Source organism: Hemicordylus capensis, chromosome 1 (genome assembly GCF_027244095.1).
Source record: "Hemicordylus capensis ecotype Gifberg chromosome 1, rHemCap1.1.pri, whole genome shotgun sequence".
In the NCBI taxonomy this organism is placed as follows: domain Eukaryota; kingdom Metazoa; phylum Chordata; class Lepidosauria; order Squamata; family Cordylidae; genus Hemicordylus; species Hemicordylus capensis.
Genome location: NC_069657.1, coordinates 150,282,919 through 150,307,650, shown reverse-complemented (window position 1 = coordinate 150,307,650; position 24,732 = coordinate 150,282,919). Strand labels below are relative to the sequence as shown.

The window sequence follows — 24,732 nt, the reverse complement described above, 5'->3', positions numbered from 1 at the left end:
CCTTCCGCACAGAGGGTACTCTTCCAAGGGGGTGAACATAAGAAGAACATAAGAACAGCCCTGCTGGATCAGGCCCAAGGCTCATCTAGTCCAGCATCCTGTCTTGCACAGTGGCCCACCAGATGCTGCTGGAAGCCACAGACAGGAGTTGAGGGCGTGCCCGCTCTCCTGCCATTACTCCCCTGCAACTGGTACTCCGAGGCATCCTGCCTTTGAGGCTGGAGGTGACCCACAGCCCTCCAACTGGTAGCCATTGATAGACTTCTCCTCCATGAAGTTATCCAAACCCCTCTTAAAGCCATCCAGGTTGTTGACTGTCACCACATCCTGTGGCAGAGAGTTCCACAAGTGGATCACACCTTGTGAGAAAAAGTACTTCCGTTTGTTGGTCCTAGACCTCCTGGCAATCCATTTCATGGAGTGACCCCTGGTTCTAGCGTTGTGTGAGAGGGAAAATAATTTCTCTCTCTCCACTTTCTCCACACCATGCATGATTTTATAGATCTCTATCATGTCTCCCCACAGTCGTCTTTTTTCTAAACTAAAAGCCCCAGGTGTTGTAGTCTTGCCTCATAAGAATGGTGCTCTAGGCCCCTGATCATCTTGGTTGCCCTCTTCTGTACCTTCTCCAGTTCAACAATGTCCTTTTTAAGATGTCGTGACCAGAATTGTATGCAGTACTCCAAGTGTGGTCGCACCATAGTTTTGTATAAGGGCATTATAATGTTAGCCATTTTATTTTCAATCCCCTTCCTAATGATCCCTAGCATGGAATTGGCCTTTTTTACATCTGCCGCACATTGAGTTGACACTTTCAACGAGCTGTCCACCACAACCCCAAGATCCCTCTCCTGGTCCATCACCGACAGCTCGGATCCCATCAGCATATACTTGAAGTTGGGGTTTTTTGTCCCAATGTGCATCACTTTACACTTGCTAACATTGAACCGCATTTGCCATTTTGTTGCCCACTCCCCCAGTTTGGAGAGATCTCTTTGGAGCTGCTCACAATCCGTTTTGGATTTCACTACCCGGAAGAGTTTGGTATCATCTGCAAATTTGGCCTCATCGCTGCTTACCCCTGCTTCTAGATCATTTATGAATAAATTAAAAAGCACAGGTCCCAGTACAGATCCCTGGGGAACCCCACTTCTTACTTCCCTCCATTGTGAAAACACTCCATTTATACCTACCCTCTGTTTCCTGTCTTTCAACCAGTTAGCAATCCACACATGTACTTGTCCCCTTATCCCATGACCGCTAAGTTTCCTCAGGAGTCTTTGATGAGGAACTTTGTCAAAAGCTTTTTGGAAGTCCAGGTAGACTATGTCAACTGGATCACCTTGATCCACACACTTGTTGACACTCTCAAAAACTCCAAAAGGTTGGTGAGGCAAGATTTACCTTTGCGGAAGCCGTGCTGGCTCACTCCCAGCAGGGCCTGTTCTTCTAGGTGCTTTACAATTTTATCCTTGAGGATGCTTTCCATCAATTTGCCTGGAACGGATGTTAGGCTAACTGGCCTGTAATTTCCTGGATCGCCCCTGGATCCCTTTTTGAAAATCGGTGTTACATTTGCTACTCTCCAGTCCTCTGGTACAGAGCCCGATTTCAGGGATAAGTTAAATATTTTAGCAAGGAGGTCGGCAATTTCACATTTGAGTTCTTTGAGGACTCTTGGATGGATGCCATCCGGCCCTGGTGATTTGTTAGCTTTCAGTTTTTCCAGACAGTTTAGAACATCATCCCTTGTCACTTCTATCTGACTCAGCTCTCTATCCTCCATCCCTAAAAAGCCTGGTTCAGGGACAGGTATATGCTCAGTATCCTCTCTCCATCCCTAAAAAGCCTGGTTCAGGGACAGGTATATGCTCAGTATCCTCTGCCGTGAAGAAAGATGCAAAGAACTCATTCAGCTTCTCTGCACTCCATATCCTCCTTAATAATCCCTTTCACTCCCTCATTGTCTAATGGTCCAATTGTCTCCCTGGCAGGTTTCCTGCTTCTGATGTACTTAAAGTAGTTTTTGTTATTCCCCTTGATACTTTTGGCTAAATGTTCCTCAAACTCTCTTTTTGCCTCCCTTATTGTCACCTTGCATTTCTTTTGCCAGAGTTTGTGTTCCTTTCTGTTCTCTTTGTTTGAACAGGCCTTCCAATTTCGGAATGAAGTCTTCTTCCCTTTTATGGCTTCCTTGACGGTACCCGTTAGCCATGGGTACATGACCAGAACATGACCAACTGTTCTAGGGCACAGTCATTTAGTGTATCTAGAAATGTGACCTCTTTGTCCTGACTTGAATGTGAATTTACCCAGTCTATGTGTGGGTAATTGAAGTCACCCATAATTACAGCCCTGCCTCTCCTTGACGCCTCCCCGATTTCCTCCTGCAACTCCCAGTCACTGTCAGCATTATGATCCGGAGGGCGATAGCACGTCCCCAGTAGCATGTTCCCTTTCCGGCCTTGTATAGTCACCCACAAGGTTTCTGTGGAGCACTCCAGTCCACCTAGGTTTTCTAGCTTGTTAGATTCTATCCCTTCTAACATACAGTGCTACCCCTCCTCCAAGGCACCCCTCCCTGTCCTTTCTATAGAGTTTATACCCAGGGATAACAGTGTCCCTGTTCCACCATGTTTCTGTTATGCCCACTATATCTATTTCTGTGTTAGCAACCAACTAAGGTGGGGGACTCAAAGTAGTGGGTGATTTGATCATTAGGGCATAGAGAAATGGGCCTGCGTGTAGACCACATGGTGACTTGCCTGCCTGCTGTGAAGGTTGCAGACGTCACGCTGCTCGGCTATTAGGCAGAGCTGGGGAGATGTCACCTGTCGTGGTGCACATCGGCACCAACAATGTTGGGAAATGCAGTCAGGAGGTGCTGGAAGCCAAATTTAGGCCCCAGGGCAGTGTTCTCTGAGGTGCTACCTGTTCCATGTGCAGGGTCAGCGAGACACATGGAACTGAGGGGTCTAAATGTGTGGATGAGGTGGTGGTGCCAGGAGGAGTAGTTTAGATTTGTTAGGCACTGGGATACATTTTAGGGCAAGCGAAGCCTGTACAAAAGGGATGTGCTCCACTTGAACCAAGATGAAACCAGACTGCTGGCACTTAAAATAAAAAAGGTCACAGAGCAGCTTTTAAAATGACGCCTGCGGAATTGCCAACAGGAACTGGGTGGTATTTGGTTCGGCAAGCAAAATCCCCTAAGGTGCAAGGGTGCACATGTTTCGAATAAACCAGAAGGGGGCAGAGTAGATCCAGGAGTTGACCAGAAGGAAACACATGCCAGCTGGCCAAAAAGGTCAAGTGATGGTAAACGAGACAGCACACGACAACACTAGTTGAGGGACTTGGCATATAGGTGTCTATATAACAATGCCAGAAGCCTCCAAGTGAAGATGGGTGAACTGGAGTGCTTGGTTACTAATGAAAACATCGATATAGTGGGTGTAACAAAAACCTGGTGGAACAGTGAGAACTAGTAGGACACTGTTATTCCTCGATATAAACTCTACAGAAGGGACAGGGAGGGGGAGACAGAATTATTATGGGTACAATATGAGGACCAAAAGTGTTATTAAGGACATGCTAACGCCCTCCAGAACAAAATGCTGAGAGTGACCTGGAGAAGCAAATAAGAGAGGCATCAAAGAGAGACAGGACAGTAATAATGGGTGACTTCAACTACCCACACATACACTGGGTGAGATGGTGACCTTGGACTTAGACCTGAGTGGTGCCCAGGACCTGCTGTGAGATGTCAGAGCTGCAGAACCATTGGGAAGCAGTGACCATAGTATGATCCAATTTAGCATATCTGCAAGTAAAGAATTGTCAAGGAAATCCAGCACAGATGCGTTGGACTTCAGAAGAGGAAACTTCTCAAAAATGAAGGGACTGGTATGAAGGGAGTTGAAAGGGGAAGTTGGGAGGGTAAAATCACTCCAGAAAGCATGAACTGATTTAAAACCACAATACTAGAAGCTCAGTTGGAATGTATACCAAGAAGGAGGAAAGGTACCACCAAGTTCAGGACACCAGCATGGTTAACAAGTAGAATCAGGGAAGCTATAAAGGAGAAGAAGACTTTCTTCAGAAAGTGGAAGTCCTGCCCAAATGAAGAGAACAGGAAGGAACAAACTCTGTCAAAAGAAATGCAAGGAGACAATAAGGGATGCAAAAAGAGAGTTTGAGGAGCATATAGCTAGAAGTGTCAAGAGGAATAATAAAACCTTCTTTAAATATATCAGAAGTAGAAAACCCGCCAAGGAGGTGGTTGGGCCCTTGATGATGAGGGTATGAAAGCGATTATTAAGGAGGATAAGGAGATTGCAGAGAAGCTGAATGAGTTCTTTGCATCTGTCTTCATGGCGGAGGATACTGACCATATACCCTCTCCAGAATTGAGCATCCCAGGCTAGGAGGCTGAAGAACTGGGCCAATTTGAGGGGACAAGGGAAGATGTTCTAAACTGTCTTGAAAAGCTAAACGTTAACAAATGTCCAGTGCCAGAAGGCATCCACCCAAGAGTTCTGAAGGAACTCAAATGGGAAATTGCCGATCTTCTAGCAAAAATATGTAACTTGTCCCTACAATCAGGCTGTGTACCAGAAGACTGGAAAGTAGCCAACGTAACACCAATTTTCAAAAAGGGATCCAGGAGGGGTCTGGAAAATTACAGGCTGGTCAGCTTAGCTTTGGTGCTGGGTAAATTGATGGAAAGCATACTTAAGGACAAAATGTCAAACATATGGAAGAAAAGGCCTTGCTGAAGGAGAACCAGCATGGCTTCTGCAAGGGCAGGTCTTGCCTCACTAACCTTCTGGGGTTCTTTGAGAGTGTCAACAGGCATGTGGATAAAGGTGATCTGGTTGACATAGGTACTTGGATTTCCAAAAAAAACACCTGACAAAGTTCCCCACCAAAGGCTCTTGAGTAAACTTAGCAGTTATAGGATAAAGTGACAAGAAGTGTGGATTGGTAATTGGCTGAAGGACAGGAAACAGAGGGTAGGAATAGAATGTTTTCACAATGGAGAGAAGAAGGAAGTAGGGCCCCCCGAGATTGGTACTGGGACCAATGCTATTTAAATTGTTCATAAATGATCTAGAAGTTGGGGTAAGCAGCCAAGTGGCCAAATTTACAGATGACACTGAACTATTTAGGGTAGTGAAATCTACAAGAGATTGCAAGGAGCTCCAAAAAGATATCACCAAACTGGGGGAGTGGACGACAAAATCACAAATGAAGTTCGATGTAAGCAAGTGTAAAGTGATGCATATTGGGGCAAAAAAACCCCAGCTTCACATATATGCTGATGGGATCTGAGCTGTTGGTGACTGACCATGAGAGAGATCTTGGGGTCATGGTGCATAGCTCGTTGAACATGTTGATTCAGTGTGCGGCAGCTGTGAAAAAGGCTAATTCCATGCTAGGGATCATTAGGAAGGGGATTGAAAATAAAAATGCTAATATTATAATGCCCCTATATAAATCTATGGTGTGGCCACATCTGGAGTATTGCATTAAAAAATGATATTGTAGAACTGGAAAAGGTGCAGCAGAGGCCAACCAAGATGATCAGGGGACTGGAGCACCTTCCTTATTAGGCTAGGCTACAGCATCTTGAGCTCTTTACTTTGGAAAAGAGGAGACTAAGGGGAGACATGATCAAGGTGTATAAAATTATGCATGGAGTGGAGAGAGTGGACAGAGAAAAAATTTTCTCCCTCTCTCACAACACTAGAACCAGGGGTCACCCCATGAAACTAAAGGTTGAGAAATATAGGTCGACAAGAGGAAGTACTTTTTCACACAGCGCATAATTAATCTTCGAAATTCCTTGCCATGGAATGTGGTGATGACCAGCAGCTTGGATGGCTTTAAAGGGAGCTTAGACAAATTGATAGAGGACAGGTCAATGGCTACTACTCTGGTGGTTGTGGGCCACTTCCAGCCTCAGAGGCACTATGCCTCTCAATACCAGTTGCAGGGGAGCAAAGGCAGGAAACGGGGCATGCCCTCACCTCTTGCCTGTGGGTTCCCCAGAAGCATCCGGTGGGCCACTGTGTGAAACAGGATGCAGTACTAGATAGGCCCTGGGCCTGATCCAGCAGGGCTGTTCTTATGTAAGATTAGAGGGAACACTGCTAGAGAGCATGAAACAATAACCCGTGAACTCATGTTCTGAATGTTCTCCTCTGAGTTCATAGACAACAGGCCTATCAATGGCCATAGCATAGGTTCAGATGATACTCCATCCACTGGCCCAACATCTCTGCCAACCCCTGAGAACTGGGCAAAAAGGCAGATTTTAAAGTGGTGGCTCTTGTATATTTAGCAGGGGAAAGAGACGAGAACAACTGTCCCAATTCAGCTCCGGCACAACATTCCTCCAATGGCTGTTGTTGGTATCTTCCTTGTGTTTCTTTTTAGACTGTGAGCCCTTTGGAGACAGGGAACCATTCTCTTCCTGTTATTCTTTTTTATTTTTAAGCTGCTTCAATAACATTTCTGTTGAAAAGTGGTATATTAGTAATAATATTGGCCATCATGCTGCACAACACAACATTGAGATTTCTAACTCAGTGGAAGTATGCAAGTGCTTGTGTGCTGTTTTAAGTAATTGCACAGGTGCATTCTTGCGCAACACCACCAAGGCTGGCTTTCGCATGCACAGAAGGCCTGGCGGGTAGAAAACACCAATGCTGCATTTTGCTGGCCAATAATAATATAATTATTGGCCAACATGCTGTGCAATAAAACTTAATAACAACAAAAACAAGCAACAAAATGTTATGTCCCTGGTGTATCTGTGTTCCATGAGCCTGTGCCTGAAGATGGTGAAAGTCTGAAACCTTTCTCTTCTCAGAAACAGAAAGGGTTGTGACTGTCTTGAGGGAGTATTCTTCAAGTTAAGAAATTTCCCACTCTTTGTTCAAGCCCTCCTTCCTACATCCTGTCTTCACCACTGAGTTCCATTAACAATGCCCACCTGGTTGTCCACCAAGTGCCCTCTATGTCTGTGAATATTCTGCTCCACTGAGTCACACTGGGGCTTGGCCCCCTCAGGGATCCCCCCCACCCACAGATTTTTGTGAAACCAGTATATCTGCAGGTTACCCTGAGTTACCTTCCTCCATAACTATATGCCTCTGAGTAGCAGTGGTGGAGTACAAACAATGGAGGAGGGCTATAGCCTTCATGCCCTGCTTGTGAGCTTCCCAAAAGCATCTGGCTGCCCCACCTTTGGAAACAGGATACTGAACTAGTTGGGAGAACAACTGGTCTTGTGGTAGCAAGCATGGATTGTCCCCTTTGCTAAGCAGGGTCTGCCTTGGTTTGCATTTGTATGGGAGACTATGTGTGAGTGCTGGAAGTTATTCTCTTGAGCGGATGAGGCCATGGTTCAGCAGAAGAGCATCTGCATGCTTACATATGGAGGGTCCCAGGTTCACTTCCTGGCATCTCCATGTAGGGTTGGGAGAGCTGCTGCCAGTCAGTGTACAGGCAGAGCTCAAGACTGAGCTAGATGGACCAATTGTTTGACTTGGTGTAAGGCAACTTCCTATGTTCCTATGACCCTTGATCCAGCAAGGTCCTTCTTTACATTGTTGCCTTAGACGTTTTCCATTATATAGGACACAGTGAGAGAAGGCAGAATGGAGTGAGAGGGAGGGGCTTGGGAATGACAAGAATTCAAGCAGAGGGTTTACTAGACAAATTGGATTTAGCATCAAGATTAGAGCGTAGGCTTATTTGTACAATGAGAACTCTCTGCAATGAAGGCCCTTGAGGGCATGAGCAGATGGTAGAAATTAAGGGCAGATTGGTGTAAAGGCCAGCAAGAAAACACCAAGTACATTCATGCAAGATCCCTCACTTGAAGGCAAAGTGTTTAGAATGTTACAGAAGCAAGGGCCGCTAGTATTAGGCAGAAGAATATTCTTCCATCAGATGGGTGCAGTTTGGTTGACAGTGTCTAAATATTTGTAATGTTTGCAATAATCAAAACTATATATGCATTATATTTTATGTATAATGCTTGACAAGAGTCAGATTCTTTCCTCCATGATCTGATTATTTTCATAAAAAGAGGCTTTAATGCAGTTTGTTTTGATGCAGGATTCAGTTTTCATACCTAGACTTTTGCATGTTGATTGGTCTTTCAGATATTTTAATCCAGGTTATTTTAAAAAATGCTTTCTATGTAAACTGCTTTGAGAACATCTGTTGAAAAGTAGTATATTAATATTCATCGTAGTTATATGGACATTTTAAAAACAAAGGCAAATTTATAATTTTACAGGTCTCAAAAACATGCATTCAGATAGCAGCACATTTGAGTGGCACAATTCACATGGCTCCTAGTCATTATGTGCTACTGCCAAGCAGAGGTCGTATGAATTCTAGTTGCAGGGAAGTAACAGTGGAAGAGAAGTATGCCTTCATGTATCACTTGTGGGCTTTCCTCTTGTTCTGGGAAACAGGATGCAAGACTAGGGACCAGTTCCCATGATTAGATTTAAGGCGGAGGAAGTTCCAGCTGAGATTTGGGAGCTGTGCATGTTCCTGATAACTGTGTGGGTGGGGATAATGTTGAGCAGAGTACCGGGAAGTGACTGTCTGCTACAGGCAATCCTGGTAGGGAAGCCGGTATCAGTGATCTGGGATTTGATGTGGGGTGAAGAAGGTCTGCTGCCTGCCTGCAACACCCAACTGGGGCTCCTTGCAGCAGGCTATCATTTCCTGGTCCACTGCCCATTACCAAAACCCACATGTTCAATCATCAGGAGCATGCATGGATCCCAAATCGTGGCTGGAGTCTCCTCCTCCTTACATCTAATCATGAGAACCAGCCCTAGATGGGTCTGATTCGGCAGGACTCTTCTTACGTACTTATGGAAGAGAGTAGATAGATCCAGATTTGGAAAAAGCATAATTCTATGGAACCAGGATCAGAAGGACTGATGAAAGGAAGTACTTTTTCACACAGCATATAATTAAATTGATAAGCACAGGATGTGATGATGCCCACCAGCTTGGATGGCTTTAAAAGGGGCTTAGACGAATTCATGGAGGACAGGTCTATCAATGGCTACTAGTCTTGATGACTATAGGCTACCTCCAGGCTAAGGTAGGATGCCTCTAAATACCAGCTGCATTGCAGCAACAGCAGGGGAAAGGGCTTGCCTTCACCTCTTACCTGAGGGCTTCCCATCTGGTAGGACACTGTGGGAAACAGAATGTTGGACTAGGTGGGCTTTGGGTCTGATTCAGTAAGACTGTCCTTATATTCTTACACAGAAGTTTCACTGAAGCTGACACAGGCTCTCAGAGACCAGCTAGTTGTTAAAATACTGGCTCTTGCTAGCCTGGTAAAGGCTGCTCTCCAATCACGCCCTCCTCTTTTCTCTTGTGAAAACAGATTTCCGTTCTGGTAGGCTTCATGGATTTGAGCTATTTGGCCATGCTTGGCCCAAGGATGAATTTGTCTCTTATAATTGCCCTTGATTTGCAGCATACATGGGGTCTGTTTTTTGTTACTCAGTGACTGCATTCCGGGTACATAATCTTAATTGCCGCCACCAGGCAGAGTTTAGGAGGCAGTGCTTAAGTGCACACGTCTGGTTGTCATCAAGGATATGAAACAAAGCACTGACATGGTGATCCAGTGAGAACAATGCATCCCTATGTATTCTTGTATGTGTGAGGAGAAAACTAGACATTAAACCTTAATTTCACAACTGCTTTATGTATATGTAGATCACCAAACTACATATTACACCAGAAAATCCAGGACTGACTTCCAAATGTATTCTTTTTTCTCCACTAAATTAAGCCTGATAATTTGATTGGGAAAGTTAAATCAGGATGGTGAACCCTTCCCTACCCCATTTTCCTGATCGAAATTATGCCTTCCTTCCAAACTGCTGTTTACTCTACTGGGGGGGGGGGTAGTGGCACTATTTTAGTGTACTTTTTCCTCCCTGGAGAAAATTGCAGAAAGGGATGGGATTTATATCTGGAAACATCAGGAGATGAATGATGGATCTCCTAGCATAACACATAATTTGACCCTAAACATTTGTCAAATCATCTGTGGGCTGCATGTCAGAATTTGGGTCATGCTTCTTGTAGTGATGGAAAGGACTTGAGGGAGGACTAGGCCTCACTTAGAGCAACTGCTGGGAGGGTGGGCCTTTCCTAATAACGGGAAAAGCCCAGGAATATCAAATCAGAAGGATCAATGGGCGGGAACTACACTCACAGCCACCAGCAGGAGAAGAGAAAGCCTTGTTCTATCCCAAGAGTGCCCTGAGGAAGCAGCTGGCTGAGAAGCTGCTGGGAAAACGGGAAGGCCACCACCTGGAGGCTGGAGATAGCAGGAAGGCCCCTGCCCCAGAGTAATAAGATAGGGACCAGTTCAGTCAGATGCATGAGTGAAGTTATTTTCCTTTATTGTGAGTTGCCTGGTTAATGAAAACCTCTCTTTCTTACAATCTGCTTTATGAAGAGACAATTGTTCTTATTGCATTGTCTTGTTTTTCTGTTAATCTAGTAATAAACCCCTCTTGGTGAAGTGTGCTGCAATTCATTATGGGTCTGACTTAGTCACACGCCTCTGGAGGCCTCAGCCCCTTCTCATGAGCTTTTTGCCACTTTACCCCCCAGGAATCTTAGAGAGAGAGAGTGGTTTGTCCTGCATTAAAATAAAGTGGATGGTGGCAGCCTACTATGAAACCCTTCCAGTCAAGGATTCACCCCAGTGAATTCCCACCCACCCCCTCCCTATCTGGCTCTGGTAGGAGCTATGACACTTCTGGACAGCATAAAGGCTCTAGTTAGTTGCAAATCAGTATGCTTTAATTGCCAAAGCAACCAATTAATATGCATGCTTATTCAGGAAATAAATGGATTAAAGAGCAAGAAACTTCATTTTAACCCTCAATTAAAATTCTAAAATTCAATGCAATTTTTGTTTATAGGACTTGCTTTGCCTGGTCATGTTTGACCTATTTTGTTGAGATGGTCTATGGGTCAGAGTGCATTCCAAGTTTGTTCACATCATTTCTGGTATGCTTGGAAACAAACTGGCCATCTACATTCAGCTTTTATAAAATTTCTGTAAAATGATAATGTTGCAGAGTGTAAAGCCATTTCACCCCTGCCTTACCACTTCCCTCAGGAAAAGTTCATTTACCCCTTTTCTGGTGAACTTAGAAACTAACAGATGGCAAACAATCCTTTCTGGATTAGCAATTTATGTCAGCAATAGTCTTCTGGGGATTTTTCTGTTTCAAGGATGAATATGAATCATACTCTTTCAACCTGAAATGTTAATGTTTAATCAACAGTGTGTGGGGGGTGGTGGTGGGGGGTGTTCATTTAATAATAGGATCACTGTTTTCTGCTTGGACATGTGAGCGGGAGACAAAATTGTGCCATAATAAGAACATGGTGGTGTTACGGGATACAAAGTTCCCCTGTTACAACAATAATGGTTATAATTATTGTAAACCACCCTGAGCCTTTTATGAAGGGTGGTATATAAATTAATTAAATAAATATAAATAAATAAACTTCTGAAACAATTAAAACTTAAATCCATCATTTAAGTTTTCTTTTTCTTGGTAAGATTCCAGTTGTTGGGCAAGAAATGAGCCTTCATTTTCAATTCCTTTCATTTCCTTCCCTAAGGCAAAGATGCCAAAAACCACACAGAAACTACATCCAGGAATCTCCCATCCCCCCGCATGACAGCCCAGACAAGTAATGATGGCATTACACAGTGCTCTATCACCAAACTGGATCTGAACACATCAACAAAATTTGCCAACAGATAACTATCAAAGACGAGCACAGACTAGAGCCCAAAGCAGAATGGAGTAGGTGAGAAAAACAAATAGACCGTCACCCAGCTCCTCTATGTACTGATCTGTGGCCCAGAAGTCCATTCCAGGTTGACCATTGGCATCTGCCCTGATCTTACTCTAACCCCACCATGAAAGAGTATCAAGTAATACTGTTAAAAAACTGTATGTTATGTTTGTGTGTTTTGATCTTACTAGATTTTATTGTATTATATTGTTTTGCTATGGTCCAATGACTAATGCAAATGAACCAACCTACTGACCTGCCTACCTACTGTAGAAAGGTGTAGCTATAATGCCCATGACAAAATTCCCAGAGAACTCATTCGACTGATGAATTTATGCCAGCTGGTGCTCATACAGCTTGTTGGGCAACCCAGTCCATGGAGTTAGCAACCTTCATACTGCAATAATTAGATATTCACTATAGTAGATGGTATTAGACAGGAACTCACAACTGAACTGATCTTTTTGAGTCTTAGTGCAATTCTATGCATATTTATTCAAAAACAAATCTCACTGAATTCAGTAAGGCTTACTCCCAAGAAGTAAGAGTGCATAGGATTTCAATAAAAAGTGTTTAGTTTTCTGAGAAAGAGCCTGCTTTCTCTCAGAAAAGCCTGTCCAAGTGTGACAGAAGTGGTGAAGTTTAATGGTACTGAGTGCCGTGTGGAGGCCCCTCATGCAGGTTAAACAAGTGGACGAGGCAAAATCTACAGCAAAGCACTTTGCAGAATTTTTGTCAAAACTCACCTGTGCCCAGATGCTGAAAGAGAGAGACCTTCTCATCAGAAGATGGGCACAATGTCGTGGTTCATGCCATGGCAGACAGGGACCAAGAGGATGCAACTGTCCATGTGGGACAGTCTGAAGCCTCCATTCTTGAAGATGCCACAACCATGGAGGATGCAGTATTGGGGGACCCCACTTCCCCACTGGACCCCTTACTGCAGCTGTGGATTCTTCACTATCATTCCAAGGCAGGCCTTCAAGAGCAGAGGAGATAACCGGCCTGTAGCTGTCCAGAGCTGAAGCAGCCCAGAGTCAAACACACAAGGCTCAATTGGCTGGAATTGTGTCTTTCTACAGCGTATTTCTTCCACTGGCTTCACTATTTGCACTGCACCTTCAAAATTCTTAGATTATGATCAAAACCTTCAAAACTCTTAGATTATGATCAAAAGCTGACCCTTCTTATTGCCTTGAGAGCAAGATGAGTCAGAAGGGACAAAGTTCCTCTGTGCTCAGTCAGCTCACTAAAAATCCCAAACAGCTTTAAGAATCCACACAATGGTCTGGCAGGCAACTCACAGGAAACGAGTTGGGTACCTTGGAGACAAGATGAGACACACAGAAATAAGAGTTTGCTGGTTTAAAAAAAGCAAAACCCATGCAGATAACTTGGACCTGAGGCCTCACCAGTTCATACTTTCTATGGTGAAGGGAGCTGAGGCTCAGGTGAGGGTTATTTCTTATTGCTTTTTATTGCTATACTTTTTGTATATTATCCTGCCCAGCCCTTCCTCCAAGAGGACGGTGGTTATAGTCACTGTAAATGGCCTCCCCCATCCTGCACCATTTCCACAATAACTCTGTGAAGTGGTACAGGCTAAGAGGGAGTAGTGACTAGCAAAAAGTCACCCAGTGAGCTTCATGGCTGAGCAGAGATTGGAATCCAGGTTTCTCCTGCTTCAAATCCAACATGCTCCATCTATAGCACAGATGGTATAGAAGCTACTATACCACACTGGCTTCAGTTACTTGGCAGTGAAGGGAAAGCACTGCACACATGTTCAGAAGGTTCATACTTCATGTGCCCCAGGGCTAAGCCCTGTGCCACACATTTACACCCCTCCAGGAATCACATGTAATAGAGACCCAGGATTCAGAGGACCAGTTCCATAGATACATGCCTTCCTCACATGGTCAGGAAGGGGACCATGCCAAGAGTGGACATCTGCTCTGCAAAGGATGTCTTGCTGGGCACAGTCTTGGTATGTCCTCTTGAGTTCTATGGGCCAGTAAGGTCTTGTCTGAACTGGCTCAGAGTGAGTTACAGAATTTCCACTAATCCATTAAGTTACATTGACTTACTGAGCCTAACTCATCCACTACCAGCTCAACACTGTAAAGAATATTTGGGATATATATATATATATATATATATATATATATATATATATATATATATATGGCTCCCTGTCCCCAAAGGGCTCACAATCTAAAAAAGAAACCTAAGATAGACACCAGCAACATCCACTGGAGGGATGCTGTGCTGGTGACAGCAGAGGGGCTGAACTGGGAGATATGAGGAAGGCAAGTGAGAGAGGCACACCGAGGCTTGTCCAGATAATCCAAGTTTCCAGCTACGGAAGTAGCAGAATTCCTCAAACACAACATGCTTATCTGCTCACTGTAGCAGTTTCCTACCTCAGCTGTCCAGTACTTTCCATTGTGGCTTTATTACTTGTTTCCCATTTTCATAGCACTTCACACATTACTGTACCACACACCCTGCAGTACAATAAAAGGACAGTACTATGAATAGAAGAAATACTTCTAGCTGCATGTGACCAAAGAAACACTTCCACAAATGAAACACTTCAGCTACCTACAACGGATGGCAGCTTAGAGCAGATAATACATTCCACGGAGTGGAAGGAAAACTCAGCCCTGCTCAGTCCTTTCCCTCCTGCTTTTCCCAAGGTGTATGTAATGGAAAGTGAGAAGAACTGCAAGGACTAGAGTGCTACTATTTACTCGCATCTTTGCTAGCTCCCTTTCTTCCTAAGCCACAAGGTTCAGATTCCCAGCTCTTGAGGAAGGAGGAAATAGCTTTCTCAGGGGTTTGCAACCCCATCCCTATTATTTATTACATTTTATATCCCACTCTTCCTCCAAAGAGCCCAGAACGGTGTACTACATACTTAGGTTTCTCCTCACAACAACCCTGTGAAGTAGATTAGGCTGAGAGAGAAGTGACTGGCCCAGAGTCACCCAGCTAGTATCATGGCTGAATGGGGATTTGAACTCGGGTCTCCCCAGTCCTAGACGAGTACTCCAGCCACTACACCATGCTGGCTCTCTACTGGATCTCTAATATCTCAAATCCCCTTTAATTTTTGATTTTTAAAAAGCAATATAGCACCTTAAATTGCAAGTAGTGTTGTTGAACAAACTTGAAAAACAAAATGTGGATTCAGGGCACATCTGAATACTGTATATTTGAATAAGTACTGGCACTTAGAGCCACAGAAAGTCAAGGACATCACTGCAGGACATAGAAACACTGACCTTCTGAAGCTAGAGGAGCAGCTTCAGGCCCTTTTTGGTTTTAATAAGCACTATAAATATATTTTCAAATTTTCCATCAGAAGTGGAGAGTGAAAAGTTTACTTTAAAAAAAGAAAAGAAAAGAAAGCTGGAATGCTAACAGTCCTAAAAGTTTACCAAGAAGAAAGCCCCATAAAACTCAATAGGACTTGCTTGCTAGGAAACAGATACGGGATTAGTCTGTAAATGCTGTACATCCTGAGATGCACAAATATAAAATACTTAACAACGTCCTTCTATTGTTGGTGGAAGCTCAGGCATATTATAAAGCCTTGTAAAGAAACATCTGGAAGCCTACTGGGGAGGACAACCAACTTGGAAGGCAAATTCTTCCAACTACACAGGAATCTCCATTGTCACTCCTCTTCTCAAAACTTCAAACTCCTGAGGTTGCTTTTCATTAATGCAGCATCAGTACTTCATTAAAAGTATTTGCAACATGTAGTTTGGAGTTCAGTATATTAGCTGCAAGCCACCTAATGGTACAGCAGGGAAGTAACTTGCCTAGGAAGCAAGAGGTTTCTGGTTCAAATCCCCGCTGATATGTTTCCCAGACTATGGGAAACACTTATATTGGGCAGCAGCGATACAGGAAGATGCTGAAAGGCATCATCTCATACTGTGTGGGAGATGAGTAAACCCCTCCTGTATCCTACCAAAGACAACCACAGGGCTCTGTGGTCACCAGGAGTCGACACAGACTTGACGGCACAACTTTACCGTTATAATAGCTGCAGACCACAAGATCTTTGCAAGCCAGAGCATTAAAAGTTTGGGCTATGAACCATATGTATTTTTGAAACACAGACTTCTAAAGCAAGTCTCTTATTCACTACAGGAGCTTGCCCAGGCAAGTCAGAGCCAAACAGATTAAACATGAGAGTTTTAGGATTGGATGTCCCACTGTTTTAGTTATAACTTTTTGTTTAATTGTAACTTTAAAGCCGTCACAGGGTCAGGAGCTGTATCAGGGCAATAGAGGTGAGGGGGAACCTTTCCCCCTTGTGCAGTTCCCCTGATTTCAATTCTCATCCCTGACACACACATCCCACACACCTCTCCCCCTTTAGACCAGGGAAACCCCACCTCTATACTGGGGCACTGTACTACGGCCCAGATCAAATTCCAGAGGTGGAGAAGAGGCTGCTTTTAAGTTACATTTAAGACATCAGATCTGATCAAGGATCTCCTACGTCTTGTATGTTTTGAGCCTCAGTGAGATACCCCCTGCCAACTAAAATCAAACTTTTGACCACAAAAACAATTCACCTGTTTGCCCTACCTATTCTCTTATATTTCACAACTTTTTGTCCCCACTGCTCATCTTCCCCCTCTCCTCTATATTCAATTATATTTTCCAGCTGGGGATACACTTCATACATCTGAAGGACTCTAGATCTAAAATGCCTCGGCTGCAACAAATCTGTTTGTTTTTAAGGTGCTACAACATTCTTTTGTTGTTGTTTTTCTAAAACACAGTTACACAGCTGCTTCCTAAAAAAGGCTTGAGCCGCTACCCCCCCCCCAAAAAAAGATAACACCAAGACCAGAACAGCTTTGCAAACATCCATAAAATGATCAGACAACCCATGCACACATACTAGAAAAAATAAATAAAAAATAAAAAAACTATTTATGGTGTTTCCTTGTCTGGTCGCCAAGAGTCAGCATTTCCTTACCATGGGTGACCATGTGAACACCCATGGCATATGGCCATGGGTGACCATATTTTCAAGTCTGCACCAAAAGACTATATTGTCATTTTGGTATGGAGTAAGTAACACCCCCAATCTTAGTTAATACCTACTACTATTTTTACCTCCCAAGAAACCAATTATAGTTTATCATAACAATAGATTTTGGTTGTGTCTTCAAGGACCTCAATGGGGGCACTGTATGGAAGAAAAAGCCTTTCATCCACGTTACTACACACCTCTGTTGCCAGATTTGGCTTTTTTAAAGCCAAATTTTGGGTTACGGCCCATTTGACTCATGAGTATACCCCTTAGGTCCTGTATAGTAGCCAATTTCATTGCACATCTAATTCTAGTATTTTGCTAAATGTTGTGAATGTGTCTGTCTGTGAATGGGTCCATCTGTAGAAAAGTGCATGAATGGGTCCATCTGTAGACAAAGTAGAAAACTGTCACCTAATGGATGTCAGGGATTTTGTTAAGGTTCCTTGAATGCCTGTGGATGCTTTCTGAATGGGCAATTCCCATCTTGGCATGGAGTCTCAGACCAGTGCTATACAGGGGATGTGTGCATGTTACAAGGGCTCTACAGTTTTGAATGGAGAGTCAGACAGAGGCACAGAGCTTACATTTCTAGCTGGAATTAGAACTGGGGACTCGGCCTTGGGGAGAAAGGAACACAGAGTGCTGTCTTGAGATCTTCTGTCTCCTGACCCATTGCCTGTTTGCCCACACTTTGCTCTGCTGGTGCTTATCCATAGACAAAAAATAAATAAAAAATGCAGCAGCACTACTCTGGGATTTCTCACTGTGCAAAACTTGGAACTGGGATGCACATAACAGCATCTTCTTCGTGAGCCTGCTCAACTAACAGCAGGTGCCTATGCTACATCCATGTTTTCACATCAATTGGCATACAGTGTGGCTCTTCACATGGGCTAAGGAAGCCCAGCCTGGTTTTGCACATGGGTGTGAACTGCCAGGATCACGCCCGATCCCAGCGGCACCACCAAGTACTCTCCTAACCCAGTTTTGGCAATTGTGTGTCCACCGCGCACGGGGTCGGGGTGGGGTGGGGTGGGGGAGATCCCAATCATGCACGGCTCACTTGCGTGGTGTATTACTGAAGCTCCAGGAAGTGGGGCAACACAGGGCGGCACGTCCCGGCACCCTGACCCCCGCAGCTACTGGCAGGGGCTGGTGCTTGTCTGGGTGGGCGATCCGCCTGCCCAAGGAGGCAGAACTGCTCATCTGCGGGGAAGGTAAATTTAACCCGCCTTCCCCACAGACCACCCTCTGGTCCTTCTCACAGACTGTGAGAAGAGGCTCAGTATTTACATTTAAATTACGTAGGACTAAGCTGGCAGTCAACTGACTGCCTATTATGTGACCGTGACTGCACAAAATCAAGAAGGTTCTTGTGTAATTAGCTGTGTTCCTTTTTTTAGTGGTTCATGAGATCATCTGGTAGCAACAGCAGGAGCTCTTGCTTCCCAATCCTACAGGCGTCAGCATCAAAGGGCACTCACCCTTCATTTAGGAGTGGGCACCTCTGCTCTGTAACTCTTACCACAGAGCTTCCACTCCCTTCCCACCCTCAGTTAAGCTACACAACCTAATCTCCTGCTACCCATTTAATTAATTGTTGGCATGTCTGAACAGGACAGATATCTATGTGCAGTCATCACAGTGGTACAGGTCTAGGATTGCCAGATACCCCAAACCGAACATGGAGGGTGGTGGTGGCTGCATTTGGAATGTCATGTGAATGTCATGTGAGAGCCAGTGTGGTGTGGTGGTTAGAGTGCTGAACCAGGACTGGGGAGACCTGAACTAGGACTGGGGAGACCCATTCAGCTATGAAACTCACTGGGTGACTCTGGGCCAGTCACGTATCTCTCAGCCTAACCTACCTCACAGGGTTGTTGTGAGGATAAACGAAGCCATGTACACCCCCTCTGGGCTCCTTGGAGGAAGAGCGGGATATAAATGTAAAACAAACAAACAAACAAAAAATATGCATGCTGTAAATCATACAAATGCATGCATTGTCCTGCCCCAAATATCTTTAATAAGGCCATGGTGGTAGCTGGCACCCTTTTGCAAGGTATCACTGGTGAGCCTACCTGTGTGTGTTTCAGTCTCCCCGATGACATGCAGAACAAGCCAGCCAGCCCACAGAAGACAATAATAATCTGATAATATTTACCAAGTTCTGACTGATCTGGGCAAATGCAAAGTCTAAGGCAGGCCTGCTTAACTTAGGCCCCCAGCTGTTTTTTAACTACCATAATCCCCAGACACAGTGGCCAATAGCCAGGGATTATGGGAGTTGTAGGCCAACATCTGCAGGAGGTTGAGCAGCCCTGGCCTAAGGGCATTACATCAGCAGACACCGGTTCCCAATCCAACATATACTGCATAACGGGAATGCAAAGGGGGAAATGACAAGAAAGGGTGCTAAACCTTTCTTCTGTCCTGCAATCCCAACCAGATGGGATTTTAAAGAGTTTCCCTGCCTAGTCACCTGGAAGCAGCTTTTGCTCAGGACAGCTGATCACGTGCCATAATGCAACAGCTTCTTTCAGGTGGTTTTTATATTACTGGTACAATAGTGCCAGTACAGTTAAGCTAGAGAGTGTTTTCAACATTCCACCATTATAAGCCCTGAACATTCTATTGCTTAAAAAAAAAAAAAATCAAAGCCATTTGTCCAATCTGCTTGGCCTTCAGCACACACTCACTAGGTGACAAGAGACACCTCCCCTGCAAATTTGGTGATGATTCTTTGAAAAATGGCTTAAAGCAGTTTAACACTATCTTTTGAGCTGGGGTTTAAAGGGTTGGCGATATTTTTTCAGACTGAGGAAGTGCTATTTAAATGATTCTGTCGTCTATTTGAACAGTTTCAGCCTGTAGACTGCATGCCAGAAAAGTGCCTTTTGTCTATCCTCCTGGGACTCAATTTATTGTTATTTTACAATTGATCCTCAAAGTTGGGTTTTAAGAGGCATAAGCATGCATTTTTAGTGCTAAGAGTGTCTGTGCAGTAACAAGTTTGAGGTCACAGTGCCCAAAAGCGCTGCCCACAAAAAACATGATGGCTCACCAGTCTGCCCCTCCAGCTGACCCTGCTGCCGCTCCTGCTCTTTGCTCCCGCCTGCCACTTGTTATGGCACATACCCTTCACTAGAATTGTCATGCCCCCTGAAATTCCGGGTTTCACCCGGATTTTAAGCATCTCACCCAAATTGCTTAGCCCGCCCATATTCCAGCTTTTATTTTTATTTTTAAAAAATGAAAAGGGGAAAAAAAGCTAAGCTCTAGGCCTTGTAGAAGCAGAGTCATGGTGCAAAATATGCAGTCAGTATTCTGCTTAAAAATTATTTTCAAGCAAATTTACATAATATGCTAATTAGGCACCTGGATTTGGAAAGCCAGAATATGGCAACCCTACCCCTACCCCATTCAGAAGGGCACCTGGCCCTGGCCCCTGACCCTGGAGTTCCCTGTAGCTGCCCTGGTCTTTGCCCTCAGGGCTCAGATGGCCTTGGATTCTGCACATGCACAGATACCATCTGAGCCCGAGGGGTGGGGCAGACAGCAGGGAACGCTCCCACCCACCACTCCATTCCAATGCGTGCCCCTTACCCATTCAGGCATGCACCTCACCCCAGGCCCCCCCCCCCTGGCATTTCCTGCCAGCTGCCTCAGCCTCCACCCCCAGGCCATCGGAGTCCTGGGGGCATGGCAGCCAGCAGGGAACACTGGTGAGGGATGTGTGTGCCTGTGCCTGTTTTGGCTGATGGGCTAGGAATTCCCACTTGAGAGACACTCACAAGAGCTCATCTTCTGAGAGGGAACAGCTCATCTTCTCTTCTGGCCCTTTGGCAAAATAAGTGCTGCTAAAGAGCGGCAGAGGAGGTGAGTGGTTATGGGCGCCTATCTCCCTGTTCACCTCCACATGCCTTGGAGACATCTGGACATTGTCTCTTCTTGAATTTTGGATTATGTGCAAACTGAGTACAAAATGAGAAAGCTATGAAAATACTGATTCACTTTGCAACATCTGACTAGTATAAATCAGAGCTTCTAGAAATTTTTGTTATAAAGAGTAAATGCCAATAAAAAATAAACTTAGAGCTTGATAGGCTGTCTCAAAAATAAAGTCCAGGTTTGAAAAACTAAGCAGGAGCAAGCAAGTTAATCATTATAACTGAAGAGGTAAATGTGCTTTATATATCTCTATCTAACCAAATCAGGAGCTTTAATCATGGGGGAGAGGTCATGTAACTTTATATATTATTTTAAGGGGTCACAGTATCAAAACATTAGGGGCAACAACTCCATGTTGTGATGTTCTCAAATCTCAATTCAGACAATGAATGTTCTGAGTGGTCTTATGGCAAATCATTCTCAGCCTTGGGCCACCACCCTACAACTGGCAATATAAAAATATTTCCCACTTTACAGGACTGTTGTAAAGATTACTAAACTACTGTGGGGCACTCTGAGCACAAAGGAAAAGCAAAACTAATTTTTATAACTGACAGTCCAATTCCTGGGCTCTCAATTCCTGGAAATAAAATTTCCAGGCACCTCTGATTTTTCAGCTTCTGCTTATTGTTTAAAATAGGGACCAAAGAGTGCCTGACTAATCATGATTTGATTTTATCCATAAACTCCAAGATTACACCAGAGCCTTCACTAAACAAATGTCCTCCAAGCCAATCTGAGCTATTATGCAACAGCTGTGATGCAAAACTCCCCACGTCCGCATGTACCGCAGCACAATTAAGGCACTCTTTAATTATTGCACTTTTCTGAGTCTCAAAAGCTGTTATAGAGAGACTAGTATGTACAGAATTTGCTGGCAACAGAGAGCAGATTCATGTTTTACTTGAGATTAAACTGTTTTACCAAGAACTCCACCATTCTTAATCTGCTCATAGCACCATTATTACATGTTCCAACACTGAGCTCTGCTCCCAGTTATTACTGGGTCACACACCTCCACGCCCTCACCTACACTTCCTTCAGTAAAAGCACTGCTTTCTAACGGTGCCTAATTTGGCTATGGGACCCACAAAGAATGAGGACTCTACTTGGGCCTGAAAGTCAGGGCTGTCCAAAATGTTTTGCTGTTTGAGGCAAAGGACAACATGAGGTCTCCCTCCACCTGTGGGTGGGTGCTCAACATTCTCAGGACACGCTGTCAAGGCAGCGGCAGTGACACACACACACACACACTCCGTCTGTGTCACCACATCAGGCAGTGGTGGCAAGGGCGTTCCTAGTTCAAGTTGCTGCTGGGGGGGGGGAGAAAAGGTGCACCCCAGTCACGCATCTACAAATCCACCTGCCAGTTCACCAGTGGCAAGTGCCCCTCACACTCTGGTGAGAAGAAACCCAGCACACCTCACAGATCTTCTCCTCCCCAGAGATCTCATTTCCACTGCCATTTTTGGGAAGGTAAGAAATGGCAGGAATCCTTTCTGAGCAGTAGGCAAGGGCTTCCACTGTTTACCACCTCCATATCCCAGTGCAAATGACAGAAGACTCGCTTCTCTCCTAAACCCTCTGCCTGTGTGCCAGAAAAGGATCTGAGGGAAGAGAGGGGATTAGTGGCAACCAAAAATAGTGGCTGGCTAGTGAGTTAAGCCTAAATTTGTAGATCCCTGACCCCAGAAGAATAGGGGGAAGATAAATAGTGTACCTCCAAAAGTGGGGGGCAGCAGTGGACAGCAGGGTGGCACTCATGGTGGCAGGGGCCCAGCAATTTCTGCCCCCTGAGCCCCTATGTGCACTCACCCTTAAGCAACAGCCACACTCTGCCACATAGAAGGGCCACCCCTCTTCAAGGTGGTCCATGCTTGCTTATCCATTTTAAAAAAAATGTGTCAGATCTCTTAAAGGAAGGCATGTGGTTCTAATACTCAGCTGTCCACTTGCCATTATCTTCTCAAAACAACAGCCCAGTACATAAAGAAAAGGAAATGGGGGTGGGGGTGAAGACATATTATGGGGGGGCTTATTCAAGCATCCCTCTCTTTTCCCTACATCACAGTCTCCTTCCACATGGTGCATTTCCAAAGCTTTTTCCTCTTGTGGCTGCTCACAGCACAGAGACTTCTCTTCCTTGCCCAAGCCTTCTCCTCTACCTCTGCCCCTTCCCATCCTACATGACCCATGCCCTTGACCAAAGTGCTGCTTTTTCAGTATCTGCCCCTTGTTTATTCTTTCTGGATTGTACTTTTGTCATGCTACAATTCTGGCCCATTGCCCCTCTGCAATTCCACATGCCATGCTGCCTTGAACTGAGCATGAAAAGATGCTTTATTAACAGCACACAGAATGAACAGGGCCATGGGAGCTCAGGCCAGAGTAATTCCAGCACCGAATGGAAATCCCAGAAGCTAGGAGAAAATGCATGTATGCCAAGCTTTGTGTAGGACTAGAAAGCCATTTCCCTCTCCCCCTCCCCACACTTCCTCTGAATAACAGGGAGCTTTCCAGAGGGCATGCGGGCATGTATAATACGGTATGTGGCCAGGAGCTGACCATTTCAAGGAAAGGCAGATGAAATGCCACTGTGGCAGCAGGACAGGAAAAATGCACTTGATATATCCACCACAGTGTAAGAAGATCTCCATGCCCAATGACAGGAGGGCTGCCTTTTGTGACAGCCCCCTATGCGACTGTGTTTAAGGCTACAAGAGGCTAAAACTGGAAAGCCAGGGGATAGAACTTGTGGATTTCATTAAGAGCCTCCTATCTCTTCCCCTATAATTCAAGAACTGGTTCCATAAGCTCTGTGACCAAAGAAGCTAAAGCTAGCTGATCACAACTGCAGAACAGGGGCTCTCTTTTGGGTTCATACATGCACAAATGGGATTACTTTACACAAAAATAACTTCAGACGCGTCTGTGCCTAAAAATCACACACCAGCACCACCAGCCTTCCAGTGAACTATATCCACCTGCGTTAAGATTTTATATTATGCAATATTATTTGTTATATTTGTATCCCACTTTTTAACTGGAGTCTCCAAAGAGGCTCACATTAATAAAATGCAAGAGATCAAAAGCTTTGTGTATGATCATCTGTCAATATATGCAGGTCCCACAGATTCCCCTCTTATAAAACGCATAATCCCAAAGACTACAGGCACTCGACTCAGAGGAGCTCAGCTTCCCCTCGCACCAAAGCACGCGCAACCTTATCCAAGATCTACAGAGAATTCCCACCTTACATTCAGATTTCCACCGAGTCACTATTCATAGCTCCCTTGCAAAGTCTGTCTTTTGCAGTACACGCACAGAGGCGCCCCTTCTCCACAATTAGACCCCCTTTCCAATTTAAAAAAAAAATCCAGATTTAAGCAGCCCGATCTATGCACGTCTCACAAAACACCCAGCACCGTGAACTTTTACTCCACACATCTTCTTCTCCGGCAAACGACAGTGCAGTCGCTTGATCTAAGAATCACTTCCTTGCCCCCTAAAAAAACGCGGACTTTTTTTGCACACTGGATCTCGACGAGGGTTCCCCACTTTCCAAGATCAAAGCAATCCTTAATCGTCCATCCCCCGATCCGGCAGCCTCATATTCTCTTGCATCCACCGCGAGGAAGAGCCATCATCCCGCCCCCAACTCACCCGATGCGGAACAGTAGGGGGCCGGCCAAGGCCATGAGCATTTGATGAAAGCGGCGGCCAACTCGGCACCCGTTAAAGACGATGCCCAGGCCCCAGCCACACGAACCGGCAAGAGCTGCAACCGCTGCCCGGATCCGCAGTAGCCAGCCCAGCCAAGCCATGCTCTG

The 24,732-nt window shown here is 44.9% G+C and overlaps 1 protein-coding gene across 2 annotated transcripts in view; it reads right to left on the bottom strand.

Annotated features, from left to right (window-relative positions):
* LOC128333795 (probable hydrolase PNKD) overlaps positions 1 to 24,726 on the bottom strand; it is a 53,766-nt gene extending 29,040 nt beyond the window's left edge. For both annotated transcript variants that reach the window (XM_053269793.1, XM_053269804.1), the window contains exon 1: positions 24,566 to 24,726. In XM_053269793.1, coding sequence (XP_053125768.1) covers positions 24,566 to 24,726 — 161 coding nt within the window. The remainder of the gene's footprint in view (positions 1 to 24,565) is intronic.
* Positions 24,727 to 24,732: the final 6 nt, after the last annotated feature.